General features: G+C 42.6%; 1 protein-coding gene across 7 annotated transcripts in view; it reads left to right on the forward strand.

Annotated features, from left to right (window-relative positions):
• Window positions 1-14,112, forward strand: part of Khdrbs3 (KH RNA binding domain containing, signal transduction associated 3) — a 177,467-nt gene extending 163,355 nt beyond the window's left edge. For 4 of the 7 annotated variants that reach the window (XM_074069275.1, XM_020154546.2, XM_074069274.1 and 1 more), the window contains 2 exons: window positions 3,436-3,494; window positions 5,213-5,825. In XM_074069275.1, coding sequence (XP_073925376.1) covers window positions 3,436-3,494; window positions 5,213-5,304 — 151 coding nt within the window. In that variant the 3' untranslated portion in view covers window positions 5,305-5,825. Of the gene's footprint in view, window positions 1-3,435; window positions 3,495-5,212; window positions 5,826-6,750 lie in introns of those variants that run through there. The other 3 variants (XR_012446454.1, XR_012446455.1, XR_012446453.1) reach the window with 3 other exon arrangements.
• Window positions 14,113-20,874: the final 6,762 nt, after the last annotated feature.

Genomic DNA, 20,874 nt, shown 5'->3' on the forward strand with positions numbered 1-20,874 from the left:
GATGTCCAGGGAATTTGACAGTATTGGGCCATGAATTCCAGAGGGCACAGAAAGAGAGTTGCAGAGTTAGATAAAGGATAAGGAGAGATAGGGTTTGTGCAGTACTCTGGGTATGCTGCCAGTGGAGTGACATTGTAGTGTAGGACTTCCTGAGCTGATGTAAATACAGTGGGCAAGGAGGTAGGTTGCAGTGATTTTAGAAATTGTTAGAGAGGCTTTAAGAGGGGTAGAGGAGGGATAGCTGTCAGAAGTTCCTTTTTAACCAAGTCAAAGGGTGACCTGGGGAAGAGAGGTGTCATCTCTCCTGGAATCCTTGCTGAGTTTGATTAGGAGCTTACCTCTGGAAATGAGGGGAAGGAGTCCACTGGAGGTGTGGACTTGGACCCACACCTGCAGTTTGTGTCTCTGTTCCTATCAGAAGAAGGATCAGGGGTACAGACATCTTGTGTTGCTGGGGGAGGTGGGGGTTCTTGACTCAGATTGGTAGAACCAAGGGACTAGCTCTAAAGCTTTTTGGTTTTTAACCTGAGATTTGGCATTCCTAGAGAACTGATTAATGGAGGGAGAAAAAGAGGGGAGGAATGGAGCTATTGTGAGCTGGACCAGTATCTTACTGACAGCTTTTCATGGTCATGACCTCACTTCATTAAAAAGAAAGCCAGGGAAAACCAGGAATTAAACTGCGCACTCGGGCTTCCTTTGACCCCTCTCATGGGCTGGAGTGGAAAAGGAGAGTAGGAGGCCTGGGAAACAGGGCAGAGCAGCAGGAAGAGAGGCCTCTCTTGACCTCTGAGGCAATGCTGCCCTTGTTCCTTTTTGATCTAGTGAGGAGTATTCAGCCTTAGGTGTTTTCTGTCCTATTATAAGTTGTGTCCATAAGTGAAGAGATTTTTAGTGGGCTTTTTCCCTTTGCCTTTCCCTTTGCCATATCTTGAGTTTTTAGTTTATCCTTGGGAAATAGGACACATCTTTGGTTAATAGACATTTGAGGTACACGAAATGAAATGCTGTGAAAGTAATTCAGATGGAACTGACAGGTAGGAGAATGGGGCTCAGCTGCTCCCAGCTTCTCTGCTTGATGGCAGTCCTGCAATAAATAATCAGAAACTGGGTGAAATGATAGCAAATGTCAGTTTAAAGTTTTCACTTGTCAAAACTCAAATTGTCTTATCACTGAACCATTGCTGGTCCAAATTATGCTACCTTTTATCTTCCTGTTGTTTGGAAAACATTCTTCCCCACCACCATCTCCTCCCTTTTTTGTGCTGAGCTGTTATTAGAATGTTTCACAGACAACTTGTTCATTTCATAAAAGGAGGTTTAGTTTGGTCAGAAAGCAGTTTTTAGACTCTTCTGTTTATTAGTTTTAGTGCCTGTCATCCATAGTCCCGAGTTCAAAAATTGGAGACCCTCTCAGTAAAGGACCTTCTTTTCAGTTTTGTGAAGCGGTTGCTCTCATTTTATCTGTGCAACAAAGATAAAATTCTCAATAACATTAAAGTTTTATTTGTCTGAGGAGCCATTATGATGTATCTTCTGGAAAAGATCAAGGTTCACTTAATGTAGTGTTGAGTTTCTTAAAGGCATTAGCCAATGTATTTTCACAAAATGAGAATTTATTTTGACTACTTTGAGGCCAGATGCTGTGGTTTAGCCATTGAAAATGATAGAACTGATGGGGCGAAATCAGCATCCAGACAGCCCCCTCATTGGATAGCTGGACGCAGAGCCTGTGGTCTGTGGGCAGGCAGAACCCCGCTCTGCAGGAGGCACCAACATTGAAGGCCTAATTAAGATGCAGTTATCTTGACTAATACTTGACACCAGTGTTGCAACAAAAAGGTTTTGTTGAGTCCGAATTACTGTTCACAGACAAAATCTACTTTAAAAGCATCCTCGTAGTTACAGTATCTTGTTTAGGAAAGATATATTTGTTGTGTTGTTTATGTTGGGTTTATTATCTTTTTGAATGTGGAAAATTATCTGCTCTTTTTTTAGCCAGTACCTCTTCCTTCTCTCTGTTTATTATGTTTATTATGGCTCCCATTTCCTCTGCCTCTTCCTTCTCCTTGGCCTTCTTTCACCCCCATCCTCCTGAGCCTTGAGAACACTGCTCAGCACTGCATTCCCCAAGCAGCCATCCTAGAACAAGTGATGGAGGTTTTCTGCTCCATACCCCAGTCCCTCCACACCGGCTAGGAGGATGAGAAACAATACATGTGAGCCGCAATGGGAAGTGGCCTGCCCTGCTGGGAGGATTCTCTGTGAAAGTTTCATTTAGGCTAATGTTTGAGTAGGAAATAGCTTGGAGGAGAGGAGAAAAGAGCATTTCCGTCAATTATTCGTGGTACAGGAATGACAGCTCTCCCTCCTTGGATGTGGTGATACCTCCAGGTAGATCTCAGCAGCCCGGAGGAGACACTCAGAGCACAGATCACATCTCCACATCTGGTCGCCTGAGGTGTGAGATGCTACACAGGGTCATTTTCCATTGTGATTAGAACGTTCTTACTTGATTGTTTGAAGTTGAAATAAAGGGGATGATTGCTTTCCTACAAAATTAAGTAGAGTAAGAAAGTGACCGAAAGATCTTTTTTAGATGCTCAGAATGCTTATAGTTCAGCAATCTAGCCTTTATAGAAAGCTATACCTATAAAAATAGGCACAGTTCAAATATGTTGTGTACATTTAGTCTGTTTTTGCGTTCTCTTCAGAATAGCAGTAACAGCCTCCCTCCCCTTTGCTACATCAAGGGCAAGGACATTGTATATTAGCACATAGTTTTGCTTGTACTTTGAAAAGACAGTTGGCTGCAGACTTGTGATCACCTGAGAGACTATTAATACAGCTGCTTTCCTACTACACATAACCCTGATGCCCAGATGTATTTTGTCCACCATTCTGATGGTAATTGTGCTAATGAAATCAAACATCTCAGCCCTATTTTTAGTGGACTGTAAAGTGAGGTCCCTGCAATTCATGCAGCACCAGGTGGTTTGGTAGGTAGGTAGGTAGGTAGATAGGCAGACAGGTAGGACATGAAGAAAAAATGCATTTTGTGTCCATTGGTGCCTGCTGCATTCTGCATTACTGCAGCACCTGGAGCAGCCCAGCCTTCATTCTCAGCCCCCAGTGTTAGCTCTTCCCCCACAGATGACCTGCTTCCCTCATGACCTGTAGACCTTCCTGTGTGGTGATTGCCAAGTTACAGCTAAGATGTCAGACATATTTGCCATGTGGAAAATTGGGGAATTAAGAGTGTTAAGTGTAAGTTCTGTCTTAGGACTCGTCTGTCATCTCAGTGGGAGTTTATTTGATTTTTAGTCCTTTTTATTAGTGCTAAATTTATTTAGTTTTATAATACTTCATTGGGTATGATTTAAACTCACAGCCAAAACATTTTTTGCTAATGGTACTTTTTTGTTGTTCGTGCAGTGGAGCAGATTACTATGACTATGGACATGGACTCAGTGAGGAGACTTACGACTCCTATGGTGAGTGAGCAGCCAGAATCACCATCCAGAGAAAGGGCAAGTAGCCATGAAAGACCTTAAAGATCCTAACTGGAGGGAAATTCATACTTGTTTTGACCATGAATTCATTTAAACTGTGACACAACAGCCTCCTCTCAGTTCATATCTGCATATTTAGCTATTTTCAGAGGCTCCTTTAATATTTAAATTTAATATTTAAAAAGAACTGAAGACTTGCAGAAAATTGCATGAATTCAGATTCTGAACTTGAATTTCCTGTTTGGGTTGATTACCATGTGCTGATCTTCCCACTTTGAATACTTTGCCATACTGCAGACAAAGGTCTTTCTGAAGTGTCTTTGCTCCTTGACACTGATGTGAAATGAAGCAACTGAGACTACAGATCTAATGTGATTCTCCCCCACTGTTTGTTTTAACTCATTCCCATCCCAAATCCTCTGAACACTGGGAGGTGTTCCATAAAGGATCTATTGGGCTTATATGGAGACAACTAAATTCCTCTTCATTCAGAAAGAGCTGTAGAGATGCTGGGGAATCTACATCCAGAGTCACAATATGCAGAAGAATGACAGGTTTAATTAAAAGAATTGACGGCAGTGACAAAAATAATAGTAAGAAGTGCCTTTGCCGCAGGGCAAAGAGATCAGAGAACAGGAAGCTTCAATCAGCTACAAACCTCCGAGAATGCCTAGCACCCAGTACAAGTGAATCAGGATCATGGTTAATGGATGCTATGACATTTCTCTGAACATAACTGAAAAACCATTTTCTAGTATTCCTTTGAAGTGCATTTTGTTGTATCACCTGCCCAGAGCTGTGATGACTGTACCTTGGATTTTTTTTTTTTTTTTGGTTATTCATAACACTTAAGAGAAATGCATTGGCTTGCTGAATGCTGTCGACTTAAATTGATGCAAGTTAGCTTGAGGGAGTGACATTGATTGCATGTTTGTATCAAAAGGAGAGGTCATTTTAAGCATTTTTCTTTCACAGCTTTTTAAATTGGTCTCTGTGGACACATGGCTTTTAGATTGCTGTATGTTGCAGCAGGGAGTTAACTGTTTGGTGTGCAGACCTGTAAATAACTCCCTCAAAGTTCTGAAGCTAGATGGTTATTTAATTTCAGGAGATAAGATGATAGATTGACCTTTGTTATTAACACAATTGTCTAGTATGGATTTGTATTATAAAGAATGAAATTTGACATCATCTCCTTAATCTTGTTCTATTTTCATGGAGTGTTAATGAGGTGCAAATTTCCACCCAGTGCACTGTCTGAAGTCTTTCTATGTAAGGAGCTACGAAGTGAGGCAGCCTTTCTCTTTCTCAGTCTGCCTCCAGTTTTTCCTCTTTTTGTTTTTACAAATTGTCTGTGCTTTTTCTTTTTCACTGTTGGAAGAAATTTAAGTAATTCTCTCCATTCTCTTTCCCACTCATAAATAATCAACTTGCCCCATAACTGTGAGCTTTAGTTGTTGAATGAGTAGCAAAAGGAAAGTTCTTGCCTTCCAGATCCAAAGATCACTTTTCTTCCCAGGCTGATAGTTTTGCTGGGAAGACAGCCACTTTCCATTACGTTTGCTATTTCTTTTAAGTAAATTCCCTTGTGTTTCCCTTATGGGTACATCAGTGATATGTGTCTTCAAATGACAGCTGACAGATGAAGCCAGTGGGATCCGTGGCAGTGATCTAATGGTGATTCATCTTACTGCTTTTAGGGCAAGAAGAGTGGACTAACTCAAGACACAAGGCACCTTCAACGAGGACTGCAAAGGGCGTCTATAGAGACCAGCCATATGGCAGATACTGATTGTACTGTCTGATGTTGTGAAATAGCCAATCGCCACCCGTCCTGTATACTGTTCAAAGTAATTTTTTCTATGAACAATCCCTTTTTAAATAAATCAAAATGCGTAAAACCTGAATGGATGGAACTTAAAACTTTGTTTGAAACATCAACTTGGTCAGGGAAAAAAAAAAAACATGTAAAATTTTGTTATTTCCAGTCTGTATATGAAAAAAATAGGTCATCAAAAGGAAAAAAAAAACTTTGATTAACTAGTGTTAAACAAAAAGATAGGTTTACTAAATATGTTAATCCATTCTTTTAACATAAGCCTCTCCTTTCATTTTAAAGGTTTCCATAGAATTTAGTTATTTTATCTTTCAGCCATATGCTAGTTTTTTTTTCTCTTGCCAACATGCGTAAAAAGGGAAGCCAATTACAAGTGCAAATAATGTGGTATTCTTTTGTAACTCCAGTCTTGAAATGTTCTGTAGTGTTAAGCAAAGTCTCCTCTTGCTTGATACTAAATAAACTTTTGAAAGAAATTTCGTGTGTGTGAGCTAACAATTTCATGTTTTTCTTATTTAAAAAGGCCTTCATAAATAGTCGTAAACAGGGAAAGAATTCCTTTAACAGTGCTTGTCATAAAAGGGTCACACTAAATATTGTACAACTTATTTTAAAAGTGGTATAAAATTAAATGTACCATTATATACTCACCGTAGATCTAAATGCTGTTTAAAGAGTCCAACGGTGTCAAGCTGCTTGAGTGGCACGTTAAAACTACGCAAAACCAAATCTTGTTTAAAAACTGGTTTTAAAATAACTACTGGATTTTCTGGAAGAGATGTGATCAGTTTTCATCTTGTTGAGCGTTTTTTCACTAGTGCAACTTTGGATTTTTTATGAGACTTTTGGTACCTTAATGAACACCTCGCTCCATGCTGGAAGCAATAAGCACAAAGCTTTTAAAGACATTCTGACTTGACTAATTGAGGTCGCACTCGCCAAGGCTGAGGATGTGTAACCCTTAAACGGTCTTCATTTTCAAAGGTAAATAAATCAAATAAGATTTTAATCTCACTTAATTTATCTTAATATAACTAATAAAACCAGGGAGATTACAACTTAGCAAGTTTCATTATCCATTTTAGAAAGGTTTTAAGATCACCTAAATTCTCATTTTAAAAAGTTTAATTTGTTTTAGTAATCTAAAAAGCCTTAGTTCAGTTAGTTTAATTGGGGCCAATTATTCCCTATTAAACAAATGTAAAACCTCATAACTAGTTATTTGTAATACATGATTTGGTTAGTCATTGAGGGCATTCTTAAAACAGACAAAGAGTTAATAAAGCTATTCTTTAATCATTTGACTTAAGTTTTAATTGTAGATTACGTAAAATGTTTAATTTTTATTTTTGAGGGTTTTCTCCTGTTTACTTTGAGTAACACTATCTCTTCTTTTGTTAGGAAATGTCAGCCACCTTGGGATGTCTGAGGAACTGTTTGTGACTTGGAGCAAACAAAGGTAAGTGCCCCTTTGTTCCAGTGATTCTGAATTGCTTAGGAAGGTAAAAGCAATCCCATCTCTGTACAGCTGCATGGGAGATTCTCGCTCCACTTTCCCTTGGCCAGCACTAGTGACTGTGGCCAACTAACTCCTCAGGCCAGAATAGAGGCTTCCTGTGTGAGAACAAGTCAGATCAGGAAGCTTTATGGTAAGCCACAGAGAGTGCAGGCTCAGGCCATTGCAGTAGTTAAGAGTTCAGATCACTTTCTTCAGTGACAATATAATAGTCTAGTTAATAACATGAAAACATTTTCCAAATTATTAAATCAAAAGCTGCCAAACTTAATGTTGAATATGAACCCAATTTTATTCTTATGCATGCATATGTATGCATGTACAAAAAATTACACAGATATACGGAAAGTTTTGTTTCATTTGGGGGAAGGGTTGAGATAGGGTCTCTCTGGTTAACCCAGGCTGGCCTCAAATTTGCCACCCTCCTGCCTCAGCAAATGCTAGGATTGTAGATACGTGCCATCACCACAACTGGCTATGCAGGAAATTTTGGCAAGTAATTATCCTGGGCTAGTAGAAGTAGGATTCCTTTTTGAGTGTGTGTGTGTGTGTGTGTGTGTGTGTGTGTGTACTTCTGAGTTTTGCAAAACAAATTATTATTTTTATAAAATAAATATTGTAACAGGTATTTTACAGAAATAGTTTATAATTTATTTTTAAATCTGGAGATCTGTAAAAGAAAGGCATCATTTATCTTGTCTCACTTTCAGGTATTTTTCTTTGTTCTAAATCATCAAAACCACACTATGCAGCGCTAATCTTTCCCAAAGTCATACTTGTTAAGAGTTTATATTTGAGCTCTGCCACTTAACTTTGTGCCTTTGCACAAGCCTCCCTTTCTGTAGTATTAACATTGAAAATTGTGCTTCTCTCATATATTTATTTGTAAGACTTTAGTTGATAAAATATTTGTGAGAGTGCAGTTTGTCAGAATTGAGTTTGCATAATTAATATAAGTGAGAACTATATAAGCTTCTGTTTTTCTTAGTAGCTAAAATTAGCTGAAAGAGCTAAATTACTCACAAAAAGAAAACAATTCTGTCATTCTAACAGATCGAAATAAGTAAGTTCACTAGGTTTTGTTTGTTTGTTTGTTTATGTCTTCTTTGCGTGCACAGAAAGGGAATGCAGCAACATACTCTACATCTCCTTAGCATGTAATGACGGAGTTTTTTGCTATTTTTTTCTTTAGTTTTTTGTTGTTGTTGTTGTTGTTTTTAGGAATTGCCATATCAAATAATGAATGTAGGCTTCTTTCTTTGATGGCTTGGTCAGTAAAAAGTTTATTATATAGTTCAGTGGGTCAGAAATCTGATGCTGGGTCCCAGTCAAGATATTGGCAAGGCTGCATTCCATTCTGGAGGCTCTGAGGAGAACCTCTTTCCTTGCCCTTCTAGCCTGTGGAGACCACCTGCATTCCTTGGTTCAGAATCACAACTCCACCTATAAAACCAACTGAGACTTAGACAGTCCTCTTCACACTGCCATCTATATAGTCTTCTTCTATCAGAAGTTAAGGATAAGCAAAGGATCAACTCCCAGATGGTCTTCTGATCTAATTCATGGAAATTATTGTACAATTTTAAGTTCATTTTCATTTATTAAATGAACCCTTAGCTTTATCATACTGTGACAAGGGACCCAGATGCCAAGTACCCTCTGAGACAGGGCTCTACAGCTTGGCTCTTGTGTTAGCAAGGTTTCAGAGGTTTCAATTTAACGTGGTAGGGAAGACTTGGTAGAGCAGGTCACATCATAGTGGACAGGAAGCAGAAGCAGGAAGGGACCAAGGAAAGCAATATATTCCTAAAGAAACCCAGGCCCTGCTTTCACTTTTCTACCACCTCACAAGAGTCTGTTGAAATTTTGAATCCATCAGTGGATTAAACCATTCTTTAGGTCAGAGCCCTGGTGATCCTATCTCTCTGGAAATATCCTCACAGACACATTCCCCAGGTGCGCTTTACAATCAAGTTGACATCCAAGCCTTGCTTCTTCCTGTTGCCGCAGGAACCCTGCTGAGGAGGAGCAAAGTCTCTTCATGTCTCCAGGAGCACAGTGTGTTGTCCCCCAGTCTCTTCTTCCTAACCCCTGTCTTCCCCATGGAATCCATTTATTTTCTCATGTGACAGCATGAGAAGGTGATAAGAAGGTACACACCACTGAGCATCATCCAGACATCATGATTTATCATTGCCCCTTCTCTGCCCCTAACCCACCCCTGCCCCAGGTTCCTGTGTGAAGAGATTCTTTGATTTTCTTGAGATCCTGGATCTTCTTGTACTCAAGGTATTCCAGGTCAAATTAGTTTCAGTTTCACTCAGATACATTTACTGAGCATCTGCTCTGCTGGAGGCACTAGGAATACAGTGATGGGACATCATCCTGTCCCTGTGGGCACAGTGTGCTGGGGAAAATGAGCATGGAAGGAGCAGACAGGGCTCTGACAGTACATGAGTGGTACTTTATAGGCACCCAGAAGAGGGATGCATAACCCTGGCAGGGTGGTTAGAGGTGGAGAACGTGCCAGCAGAGGTATCAAGGCCAGAAGAAGAAAGATAAGCACACAGGGAAGGAATTCTGGAAGCATTCGTATTCTAGCTCTGCCACTGATCTGTGTGGTAACATTGGGTAAGTGGCTCAGACTCTCTGAACTGCAACTTCCCCACCCATGAGATGGGCACAATAATGATATCTTCCTTAGCGCTATGGTGAAGATTGGAAGTGTGCCTGGCGCAAAGAAAGACATTTCCTCTTACTTGCTGATAGGTGTATGTATTTGAAATTTTAAGAAAATGCGATCCTCTAGGAAACTTCGATTATATACTGACTAGATAGACAAGACACACATAATGATGTCATAGGTCCTGTGAAGAAGCTTAGGGAACATGAAACCATCTTAAAATATAACAGTCTTCTCTTCCCCTTTAAACTCGCACTACTCTACAAGGCAGAGATAGAGCTTTTTAGACTGAACACGTTCTAAAAAGAACTTTGGACAAATCTCCCTTTGCACTTGTCAGTGATCCTTCAGCCAGACAAACAATTAGTGCATCAGAAAACCAGGTGCCCTGACTTCCATCCTCACATCCCAGTCTTGTCCCACGGCATTGGACAGTGGGGTTTAGTGAGTCAATGCTAGAGAATGACATCATCATGCAGTCAGGTCAGTGTGATCCCTAACAGGCAATGTTAGGTTAGCTGAGATCACCATCGACCACCCCCACAAAAAACCAAAGTCGTGTTAACAACATTACAATTCAGACAGTCCAGATCCCTCATTTTAACTCAAAATTAGAGACACTAGTCACTGTGTACAGAGATGGGTCCCATATAAAACTTGATAATTTAAAGCAAACGTCAAAAAGCAAGAGTCAAAAGTTTAACCACAATGTGCACCATTATATAGAATATAAAGTGATGAACATAAATAATAAAGCTTATTTTCTATGCACTTCCATCTTCAATTGGAAAACACTGGATCATTTTTCAGTCTACATTCTCCCCCACTTATCTAATGGAAAATCCTGCCCATCCAAAGTTGGTTCTGACCAGGATTACCATGTCAGAATCTCATCGGTTTCTGTGGGTGATTAGCACAAGTGCCGAAATTGTTTCCAGATTATCATGTGATGAGTCCATCAGTGAGGCCAGTAGCTTTGGGGATAATGCTCAGAACCCTTGGCTGTCAACACAAGCCCTTCGTGGTCTTGCTGCTGTCTCTCAGTTTCCTGTACCACACACTGCCCTCCGCACTCCTGCTGTGCTGCAGCCCAGCTGTTGAAAACCCCTCAGAGCACTTCTATATCTCTGCCACTCTGCCTGAAATCACGTGTCCTTGCCCTCCACCACCCAGCTCTTGAGCTGCCTAATGGTTTGGGCCATGAAATTCAAAGTGAAACTTTAAGCATCACCTCATCAAGGAGGCCTTCCCTGGCCCACTGTATCCACAGCAAGTCCTGCTCTAGGACTCTCCACATTCTGAGGATTTAACCACAAATGTCCTGTGACAGCTGGACATTTGTCCTTCTTTCCCCACCAATGTATAAACGTCTTTGATGCAGATACCCTGTTGTATACCTGGCAAGTTCTGATCAAGAGATTGAATGTGTGAGTGTCTAAGAGGACAGAAGTGTCTTAACGTCCTATGACACAGAAAAATGCATGGGGACTTCTCACCCTACTGGATGAGAAGTTGGTCATTATTCCCTTAGAAGACAGTTTAACAGGATCTTAAATGCTGGAGTGTGTGTGTGCACATGTGTGTATGTGAGAGACATGTGACCACCAATACTGACTAGATCTGTGCCTCTGCCACCTAACAGAGTACCTAGTGTCTAAGAGACACTGAAAGCAAGGAGCTGGAGTACATGGAAAATTGTAGCTATGAAGTATGCAGGGCTGGTGCCATCCTGAATCTAGATCTCTGATCTGCTTGTTCATGCATTTGTCTTTCTCTCAGGCTCAAGACTTTAGGGTCTTTAAAGAAGGAACCATGTCTTGTTTGACATGCATCCAGCTCCTAGCAGAGAAGAACTGCACATACATACAGGTTTGGTTTCTCAGTGGAAATGAGCTATTTGCTTCTGTAACCGTTAGCCAATGGCTTCAGTGGAAACATTGTGAAAAGCCAAAGTATGTTCCTTATTTACTAATATATATGCATAGTACAAAATCCAAAATCTCCAAAAGAGTATGCAATGAAAAGTTGATCTTAATTCCCATCCATATACCAGGTCTCATCGGGTACATGGCTTTTTTAATCTTTCCAGAGATGGTCTATACATAGGCAAAGCATATATTTTTTAATTATCACTTTTTATCTTAGAGTTCATTTTCTGTGATAAAGATACCTTTCTTTTGGCTGAATCTTTAAATGAGCCATAATTTAAACATCTGTTAACAGATACAACTATTTCCAGTATTTTGCTGTTATTGAAGGCAGTACTAGAAAGAATCACCTCACCTCTCTGTTTTCATGCACACGTTTGTAAACATCAGTAGGGTTAAGTTTCTACAGCAGATTTACCAGGCTGCTGCACTTTCTGTAGGTTTTATTCTGTATTGTTCCCATAGAGGACATGGTGTTTCTTAATGTAGCTTTTCTGAAGGAAACTAAGTGCTCAAAAGCAAGTTCATTGCCCAAAACAACTGCCTGTTTGGGCTGAGTGCTAGTGTGAGTGAGGAGGAGATGAGAGGTATCAGGTCCAGCACAGACACCCAATGCCCCTCCCTGTGCCTTTTGTGGAGGTCAACATCCCTGTCCTTCTCAGACTTACACTGTTTTCCTCTCACTCTTGCAGCCAATTTACCTTAGCAGGTGTTTTTATTTTGTGTTTAAAATGGGGTCTTGCCAAAACTTTTTGCCCAGGCTGGCCTCAAACTGTGATTCTTCCAAGTAGCTAGTATTATAGGTGTGAGCCACCAGCTCCTGGCAGCCAGTGTATTTTGAGGTTTGCCTTTGTGATAAGCACTGTGGATGCACCTAGGTAAAGGAGACACCCTCTGTCTGGGGGTCCCATGATCTCCCACAGGAAACAGGCAGGTCTTGCTGGCACTTGCCTCCACAGTATCTTTGCCTACCTTTTCTCTTCTCTGCTTATCCAGATCCTGCAGGTTCTTCAGTGCTGCAGGTTCTCTCCTTCAGTCAAAAGAGCTTGCTGCCTGAGATTACTGGCTGATAACACTCAATTGATGACTTTTTAATTTTGATCTGCTAGTTACATTGTGTGGGTTGCCTTTCAACCTCAAGTAAGCTCCCTAAGGGTCATGGATGAGTCTGTTGCATTTTGTAAACCTTAAAGCACTTAGTCTCAAGCCATTCAAGAGACTGTAATTGGTGAAAGGTCAGTAGACTTACTGTATTAAAGACCTTTAACTTTTTAAGGTGTTTGCCTTTAAAATAACAGTTTGCATCCTATTCATGCCAGCAGTATGTATGCGTTTTGCAAATGGCCCCAAGGTGCTCTGTGTCTGTGGCACTCTGCAGGATTAAAAAGCTAGATAAAGGCATATGTGATGCAGACAGAGAAGTGATGAACTTGGTCTGAAGAAGTGGGGGAAGATGATACTGAAATGGGATTTTCAAAGTCACAGACTTTGAAAGCAGGTGGGAAGGAGGAATACATTAGACTTAATAGGCTGAACAGATTTGTGGGGTAGTGGCTGGTCATGGGATGGCACTTTGTGTTTGGGGACTCATAAGCAGTTATTGGAACACAGATGCCAGGAGACACATGAAAGGAGAAGTGTGTGGAGAGATGGGGAGATGATAGGTGCAGGGAGCCATGCACCATGCACTGAGTTGCTCCGGGGCTGCACCTGGGAATGTCCCCCAGTACTGGCATGTGTGGCCAGAGGGTGAGCCCAGACCTAGCCCTCTCACTTCTCCACTGTGACTGGACATTTTCCCTCTTCATGCCCCCTGGGTTTTGAAATATCAGAGTTTTGCTCTGTAGAGCATATCAAAATAAGTTCTCTGGTGTTAGTTAATAAAAGTTTTTTTTTTAATGTCTGAAAGTCCAGTTTCTTAGATAACAATGCAAACTGGACCCTCAGAACACCTTGTACATTCAAATAATAAAGGGTTTGCCATTTGGAAGTCAAACCATAAATGTCATAAAGAACAGAATTTTGATCATCACCATACTAATTAATTCTTCATCTGTCTTCACTCACCACAGTATTTTATGTCCTTGATTTTAACAATTCTGTTTTGTGTTGTTTTCCATAAACATCCTTATTTATACTAAATTTCTACTTGGCTACTTCCTCTGCCTAATCTTGCCATTCTGACACAGCATATAACTGTTTAGTTTCTTGATATATACAAATATATTTCATTTTCCTCTCTTTCAGGAACTTTCCCTCTATTTATGGACTGCTTAAGAATAGTCACCTCACCATTGTGCCTAGTCAATAAATGAATCTACTTGGAAACTTGAAAACCATCTTAATTTGTTATTAGTTTTGCACAAATTTGTGTTGTAGGCTTTTTACATTGAAAGGCCTGATTCGTTTTTTTGTTGTTTTTTTTTAAAAGACAGAAAACCGATCTTATTGACTCCTAATATCAAAAAAGAGTGATTTGATTTGTATAGTAAATAAAGGCTGCCTGTTGAAATCTCTTCTACTTTAATATAAACCTGGAAAAATAAAGTATTATTGTTATTTCAGCACAGTCCTAAATTTTGCACACTTGAAAACCACATAAGGCTGCAGCTCACTGCGAGAAGTCAAGGTGCCACGTACATCCCAGATTTCAACGCAATTTGTCCATCTCAGTTATGGGCCAATGAGTATAAACCGTTAGGCCAAAAATACTCCATCACACAAAAGGTTAATTGTAAAGGCTTCTGTGGGAGGCAGAGAGGCTCTGACATGACTTTACTTGAAGCATAAAGGTCCTAATCCCTGTGGACAGGATTGCCCTTGCTCTTTCTCTTTTCATCTCTTACTGGTGCATTGTGGACACTCCAGGAGGACATGTTTTCTTCCTTTTGCAGGAAGCTCACACAGCATGTTTCCTGATCTTGGAATTTCGAGAACAGTCTTGCACTTTTTTTTTTTTTACCTCAAAGACACATTTCCTCAAGGCTTTCACATTTACAGCTTACCACATTTGGGACATTGTGTTAACCACAAAATAACTTCAAATAATTTAGCTTTTCCTATTCTCTAATTGTGCATCCTAAAAACACAGTTCTCTACTCCTAAAGTTTGTACCCTTAGATTTGCAAATACACATTTCTCAGTCTCCAAATGCATGACATACAGGCCAGCAGGTGAGAGGGCACATGCGGGTTTCCTGCAGCCAGCACATAGTGTGGGAGGGCAAAGGTTGTGAGTGCTGGCGTGGGTGAGGTGGGGAAGGTTGTGGGTGTCTCAGTGTGCCCTTGTGCTGGGAATTAATTTTAACAAGTTATAGAATAGAAGTCAGAGAATGGCAAATGGATTAGAATGTGAACACTTCTTGCATTTTTTCCACCTGCAAATCATTGATATGGGCCATAAACCTACAAGATAAACCCGTGGATATGAAACTTGCAGCTCATCTTCTGTCTGTCCCCTGCTCCTTGATCCCACTCTTAACACCTGAATTTTGGCCTCTTTATTGCCTTCATAACTTAATTCATTAGACACATATGTATTGGGAACTTCTCATGCCCTGTTCTGTTCTACAGACTGGAGAGAAAGCAAAAATCAAATCAAAGGGAGCCCATCCTAGACAGGCTGACATCCCAATGGTAGGAGACAGGCAGGCCATCAGCCACAAAATGAGAAGATGATAGAGCTATGGTGGACATTAGCACACAGCAATAGGGAGAGGAATAAAACTTAACTGGTAAAGAAAAGGTAACATTTTAGCAGGGGCCTATGAAAGTAAAGAAGTGAGCAACATTGAGACACTAGCTAGTGCAAAGGTCCTGAGGTGGGAGCACACTTGGGCGCCTAGGGGCAGCAATGATGCCAGCTCAGAAGTCATGGAAAGAGCAAGGGAAAAGAAGAGTAAAATGAGATTAGGGAGCTGGCTGAAGGCCAGAGCTTGTGGCTTATCTTTGAGCTTTTATGAGAGCTATTGCGGTAATGGGAGAAATTGAGCAGAAGAGTACTGTGAACCAGTGTGTATATTTATTTCAACAGAATCACTCTGACAAAGTGACACTGATGACAGCTACAGTGTAGCAAGTAGAATAGACCTGAACAGAGGCCAGGGAAGGCACTGCCAGTGTAGAGCAAGGTGGCAGTAGAGCTAGCCAGACTTCAAGAGGCTTTGGAAGTGGAGCTGATAAGACTCAGTGCACACACTGGTCATGAGATGAGGACAGTAAATTGTGATGTGAAGCATTTGGCCGAAAGTCACTGGGAGAATCCAGGTGCCTCTTTCTGAGATGGAAAGATGACATGCAGAGTTTGAGCTACACGACTGGAGGGGGTAGAACTCAACTGGAGACAGAGCTTGAGAACCATTAGAATATCGATGCCCTTTGAAGCTATGCTGTGTGTGTGGAGATCAGAGAACAGACCAAAGGAATGTTAGGACACTTAGAAGTCAGCAAGATTGAGAGGGGGCCAAGCAGGATCTCCCACCAGGTGAGATAGAACCAAGTGCGGGGCCCTAGGAGGGCTCTGATGAGGGAATCTCGAGGGCAGGGACTCCTCTGCTCCAGATGGGGCCAGTGAGCAGGACCTGGGGTCCTTGGTGGCCTTGGTTTACCTCTGGAGGAAAGACTTGGAGCCAACTCAAGAAAGAATGGGAGGAGTGAGTTCCAACAACTCTGTCAGGGAACTTGCTCTCAGGAGCTACTGGAGAGGCTATAAAATTGAGATGCGAAACTTGAGAGTGGAGGAGAAGGAGTGGCGGGAGGTGTGCCTGAGCAGGTGAGTGGTCAATGTGCAAGTGTTGGCCTCAGCACCAACAGCAGAGAAAATAGTGACCAGGGTGGATGCACAGGTGAGTGGGACAGAGGCTAGGAGAACATGCCAGCATGTCTGTTGCACTTGAAGGTGTCTGGTAATCCTCCCCATCCACAAGCTCTTCTGTGCAGCCTAGCCATTCAACAGTCAATTGTGGTTTCCTCAGCTTAGCACCCAAGTGCTGTAATGGTTGGGCCCCCTACCTGTCTACCCTTAATCACAGTTCCCACTGTGATTATTATAGATAACTCTAATTTCTATGTCATCTTGGCATTGCTTATTTGAAATTTTGCTGTTCTCAGTGGGAGTGATTTCATCATGGATATTGGGAGTATTGCGTGTGAAGAGGCTTCAGATCATATTTATTTCTGTTTTAGCTGGCCTTCTAACTTTGGCTGTCTTGTTACTGTCGGGGCAGGAGTAAGGTGAGGAGGTCCTCACTGGCTTCTGGTGACATGGAGGTCCCCTCTTTACTGCTGGGCAGAGCTAGGATGTTGGGCTTTCGGGAGCCTTTGCTGCTCCCACCTAGGCTCCTAGGCACAATGTCATCCTGACAGCATCTGTGCAGCTGACACTGCCTCTGAGGGCAGGGATAGGGTGCCCCTGCATTGTGAGGTGGGAATGGAGGTCCCTGTTCCCTGTAGTCTTCAGTACCACAAGTGGTGGTGTTACCAGGTAGACATGAAAGTCCCAGCTCCACTTAGTCTCTGATACCACACACTGTGCACACTCACACAGATTCTTTCCCAGAGTCCCTGGGAGCTTCATGTAGCTCTTCAAGCAGACTAGATCTTCCTGCCTACCTTTCATATGTATCCTTTCAGCCAGTTAGGACACAGCACATAAAGAGAATGACAAAAAACACAAACTCACTGGGTAAGCAGAGGAGACTCAGAGCCACACAACCCCTCAGGGCTGGACCAAAAGCTGAAGGAAATTAGGATCTGTAAACACCCCTGACCCGTTCACATCACAGTGCTTCTGAAGCTCCAGGATGCTCACCAACTCATCCTCATCCTCCAGGAGTTAGCTCCCCATAACACTAACCCCTGCCGACTCCATACAAACCTACATCTCCACATTGTGTTATAGTTCTCCTTTGTCTGTTCTTCCATTGGGTTTACAGCCATCGGTGGTACTATACTAAAAATACCTTATAGTGGGTGGTTTATGAGCAACAGAAATGTATTTGTTGCTCACCTGCCTGGAAGCTGAGAAGTCCAAGATCAAGATGCCAGCAAATTCGGTGTCTGTCATATTGAGTGGTAGGTTCCATCATATAAATTAGGGAAGGACACCAATGTTCAGACTCTACCAAGACTTTATCTTAGATAACTTTATATTCCCAACTCAGTCCAAGGCCTGACCTTTAGCAAGTCCTCTTAAATGTGACCACTTACCTGTAACTTTAGGGGGAGAAGAGTGTAAGAGGGAATTTTTCAACACAGAATCATAGGTCAAAAGAAGCTTTGAAATGTGACTTGACTTTTCTCTACCTAAGTTAGTTTTGGTCTTTCTCAGAGAACTAGGGTTTCTCCTTGACATCCTCTTTCTTGTCAACAGATTTTGAACACAGCAGGCTGAAAATATCCATTGTAGTTTTTGGTTTTAAAGGATCTGAGCAACTTCCTATGGTTTTTAAAATAGCAACTGATGGCTTTTTTCAGAGTATATTTAACTATATTAACTCCTATAGCTATATGTTTAAAGTGATGCCCTGGTGGAGCTGTGAGAATTATTTTGTTAACCCCACCAAAAGATTGTAATCTGAGGAGTCTGGCCTCTGTGACCAAAACCTTCTGCAAAGTGGCGCAGGAACTGAGCAACTGGAAGCTCTGGCAGAGTGATGCTTTTTGCAGGACCTCACAGCTCCTCTTCCCTTGTTCTTAGGTGGGTGGAGGCAGTTCTCAGTCTGCTCAGACAGCTCCATCTTTCATTGCTCTTCCTTCATCCCAAAACACTCACCCTCAAAATTTGCTCCTCCTTTTAGCTTGAGGAGACAATATAACACTTCAGAGGCAGCCTCTGGAGTCACACTAGTTCTCAGCACAGGTGATGCCTGGTGTTGAGTTACCTATGTAACATACAATTCCAGAGTTCAACAGTCAAAACAACTTCTCCATTTTTGGAAGTTTCAGAACCTGGACCTGTTCTGGCATAGTCTCTTGAGGCCAAGTGGAGCTGGGACTGGAAGATCCACTTACAAACTCACTCACATGGCTCTTACAGCTCTCCATTCCTCACCATGCAGGCCTCTCTACAGCCCTCCCGAGTGTCCTTCCACCATAACAGCAGCTTCCCCAGAACCAGTGGTCCAAGAGAGGGCTGCAAGTGGGAGAACCCAGAAGACAGAAGCCACAAACTTTTATACCCAAACTTCAGAAGTGATAGAGCATTTCTTCTGCCACATGCTGTTGGTCAAGTGCCATCCTTGGTACAATCTGAGAGGTCACTACTAGAGGGAGTGAACCAGAAGGCAGGACTATGGGGGGACATCTAGGAGGCTGGCTTCCACCAGGCAGGGTCCTTTACATCTCCGTGCTTTAGTGCCCTCACCTACAAGATAGGAAGGGTGGAGCCTGTCCCAGGGGATTGTCAGAATGTAGTGACACACATACCAACCCCTGGAAATTAGGCCCTGGTGCACAGTAAGCACTCCATCTGTATTGCCTATTACTGTCATGGTGGTACTTCTTCCTGCCACACAGACAATTCCAGTGCAGCCTGTAGAACCCACCCTTTCCCCCTCACGCAGGCTCACTGGTGCACGAATCCTCAGCCGTCATATCTGTGTTTCCTCAGCCATCATATCTGTGTTTAGCTGGAGGCTGTATCATTTCAACAAGATAACTACATTAGAAGCATTTCTCTCACTGCTTCTTAGGGTTACACTCCAGTCTTAACCCCTCGGCAATTTGTCCTTTACCCTGCGTTTGATAAACCTTCCTAAAATTCGAGCCATCTCCTTTACACTTTCACCCTTTAAATGCTGCCTAATTGCCTCCAGGGTGAAGTTCAAGCTCCCTAGCCAGCCCTCCAGGCCTTTCCCCTCTGGGCCAGCCCCATTCTCACTGCCTCCCCTGCACCGCAGTTCTGGCCACACTGGACTCACCATGTGAAACCCAGCCCACTCCACCCACACACCCCATACTCTGTTTGCTCCCCTGCAGCCTCACACCTGCAGTTCACTCCATCTCAGTTGCTCTCCTGATCCCCAAGATGTCCCTTCCTCCCTGTACAGCAGCACTACAATGAGTTGGTCATCTCTGGACTATACCTTGTTTGCCCTACCCCTAGCCGAGCACCAGGGACTGGTCAGAGCATCAGGGACTGGTCAAAGCAGCCCAGACACAATGTGCTTAGTAGGTGCCTCCCGTGGCCCACCATGGAGAAGGTGGACATTGGGACTGATGGCAGGGCACAGTGAGCAGAAAGGATTTGTGTTTGATGAGTACCTTCGAAGACCCCATGAAGTCATAACATCCTCTGGAACTACACAGGATGGAAGTCACAGTTGTTTCCTACTCAGAAACATATGCTGCGTCAGGCACCCTCAGTGCACCCAGGCTTGATAAGATGAGCTTTTCCTGCCTCCCTTTACTCCCTTTGCCTCAAACCATAAGGGGCAGTCATACTGCAGAATATTCATTTCTTTCAGTTTTTTTTTCCCTACAAATCTATTAGACTGAGTAATTGAGGTCAAATTGTAGATACCTTAGAAACACTTTTCTTTCCCATTAAGCAGTTTTGAACAAGGTGCCTTTTTCTGCTTCCACGTGGACAAGAGTTCCTTTGGCCCACATAGTGCTTTAGCTTATTTTCAGTTATTACTCCAAAACTCAAACACAAACGTCTGGGTTTCTGGCAGAATATCTCCATCTGTAGGAGCTGGTCTTGCTGGGGAGAGGCTGGCCGGGGTCCCACTGTCGCTCTTTCCACCCACCCAGCCTACTTTCTGCACTTTCTGGTAACTTTTGGGCCATGACTACATTTGCATTTGCATTTGATGCCCACTGCCCAAGTGATGAGGTCCTGTCCCATGCTCTATTTCACAGCATAAGGGAATCAAATTAACTAGATGAGGCCACACCACTGTGCCCCAACTGTACCACAAGAGGACAGGACCTGAACCACACAGCAAGGCTGCTGCATATCCTTGCCTCCTACTTCACTGTGAGCTCCGTTGGTAATACTGAATACTGAGACCCACAACAGTGAAGAGGCTGGGAGGCAAGTCCTGATGGATGAGCCAAGATGAAGAGGGGGAGCTGCTGGAGACGAGCCCCAGCAGAACTCAGATTCGTGCTTAAACTGTAAGGCCCACAATGCAAACATGCATCTAGAATGGTGTCTTTCACCATCTCACCAAGCCCTCTGTGCTGCCTCTGCTAAGAGCAGGGACATGACTGTGTGTGGTGGGCAATGGCTGAGAGCACGTCCACATTGCCTCTGAAACTAGCAGGGCCATGCAGGTGCAGACTGCGTGATTATGTGGCGGAGTCTCCTATCAGTTCAGAAACCACCTGGGGCACCTTGGGGCTGACTTCACGACACAGGCATAAGGACTGAGCTCCACACTCAGACTGCTTTCC

The sequence above is a fragment of the Castor canadensis genome, chromosome 3 (genome assembly GCF_047511655.1).
Source record: "Castor canadensis chromosome 3, mCasCan1.hap1v2, whole genome shotgun sequence".
In the NCBI taxonomy this organism is placed as follows: Eukaryota; Metazoa; Chordata; class Mammalia; order Rodentia; family Castoridae; genus Castor; species Castor canadensis.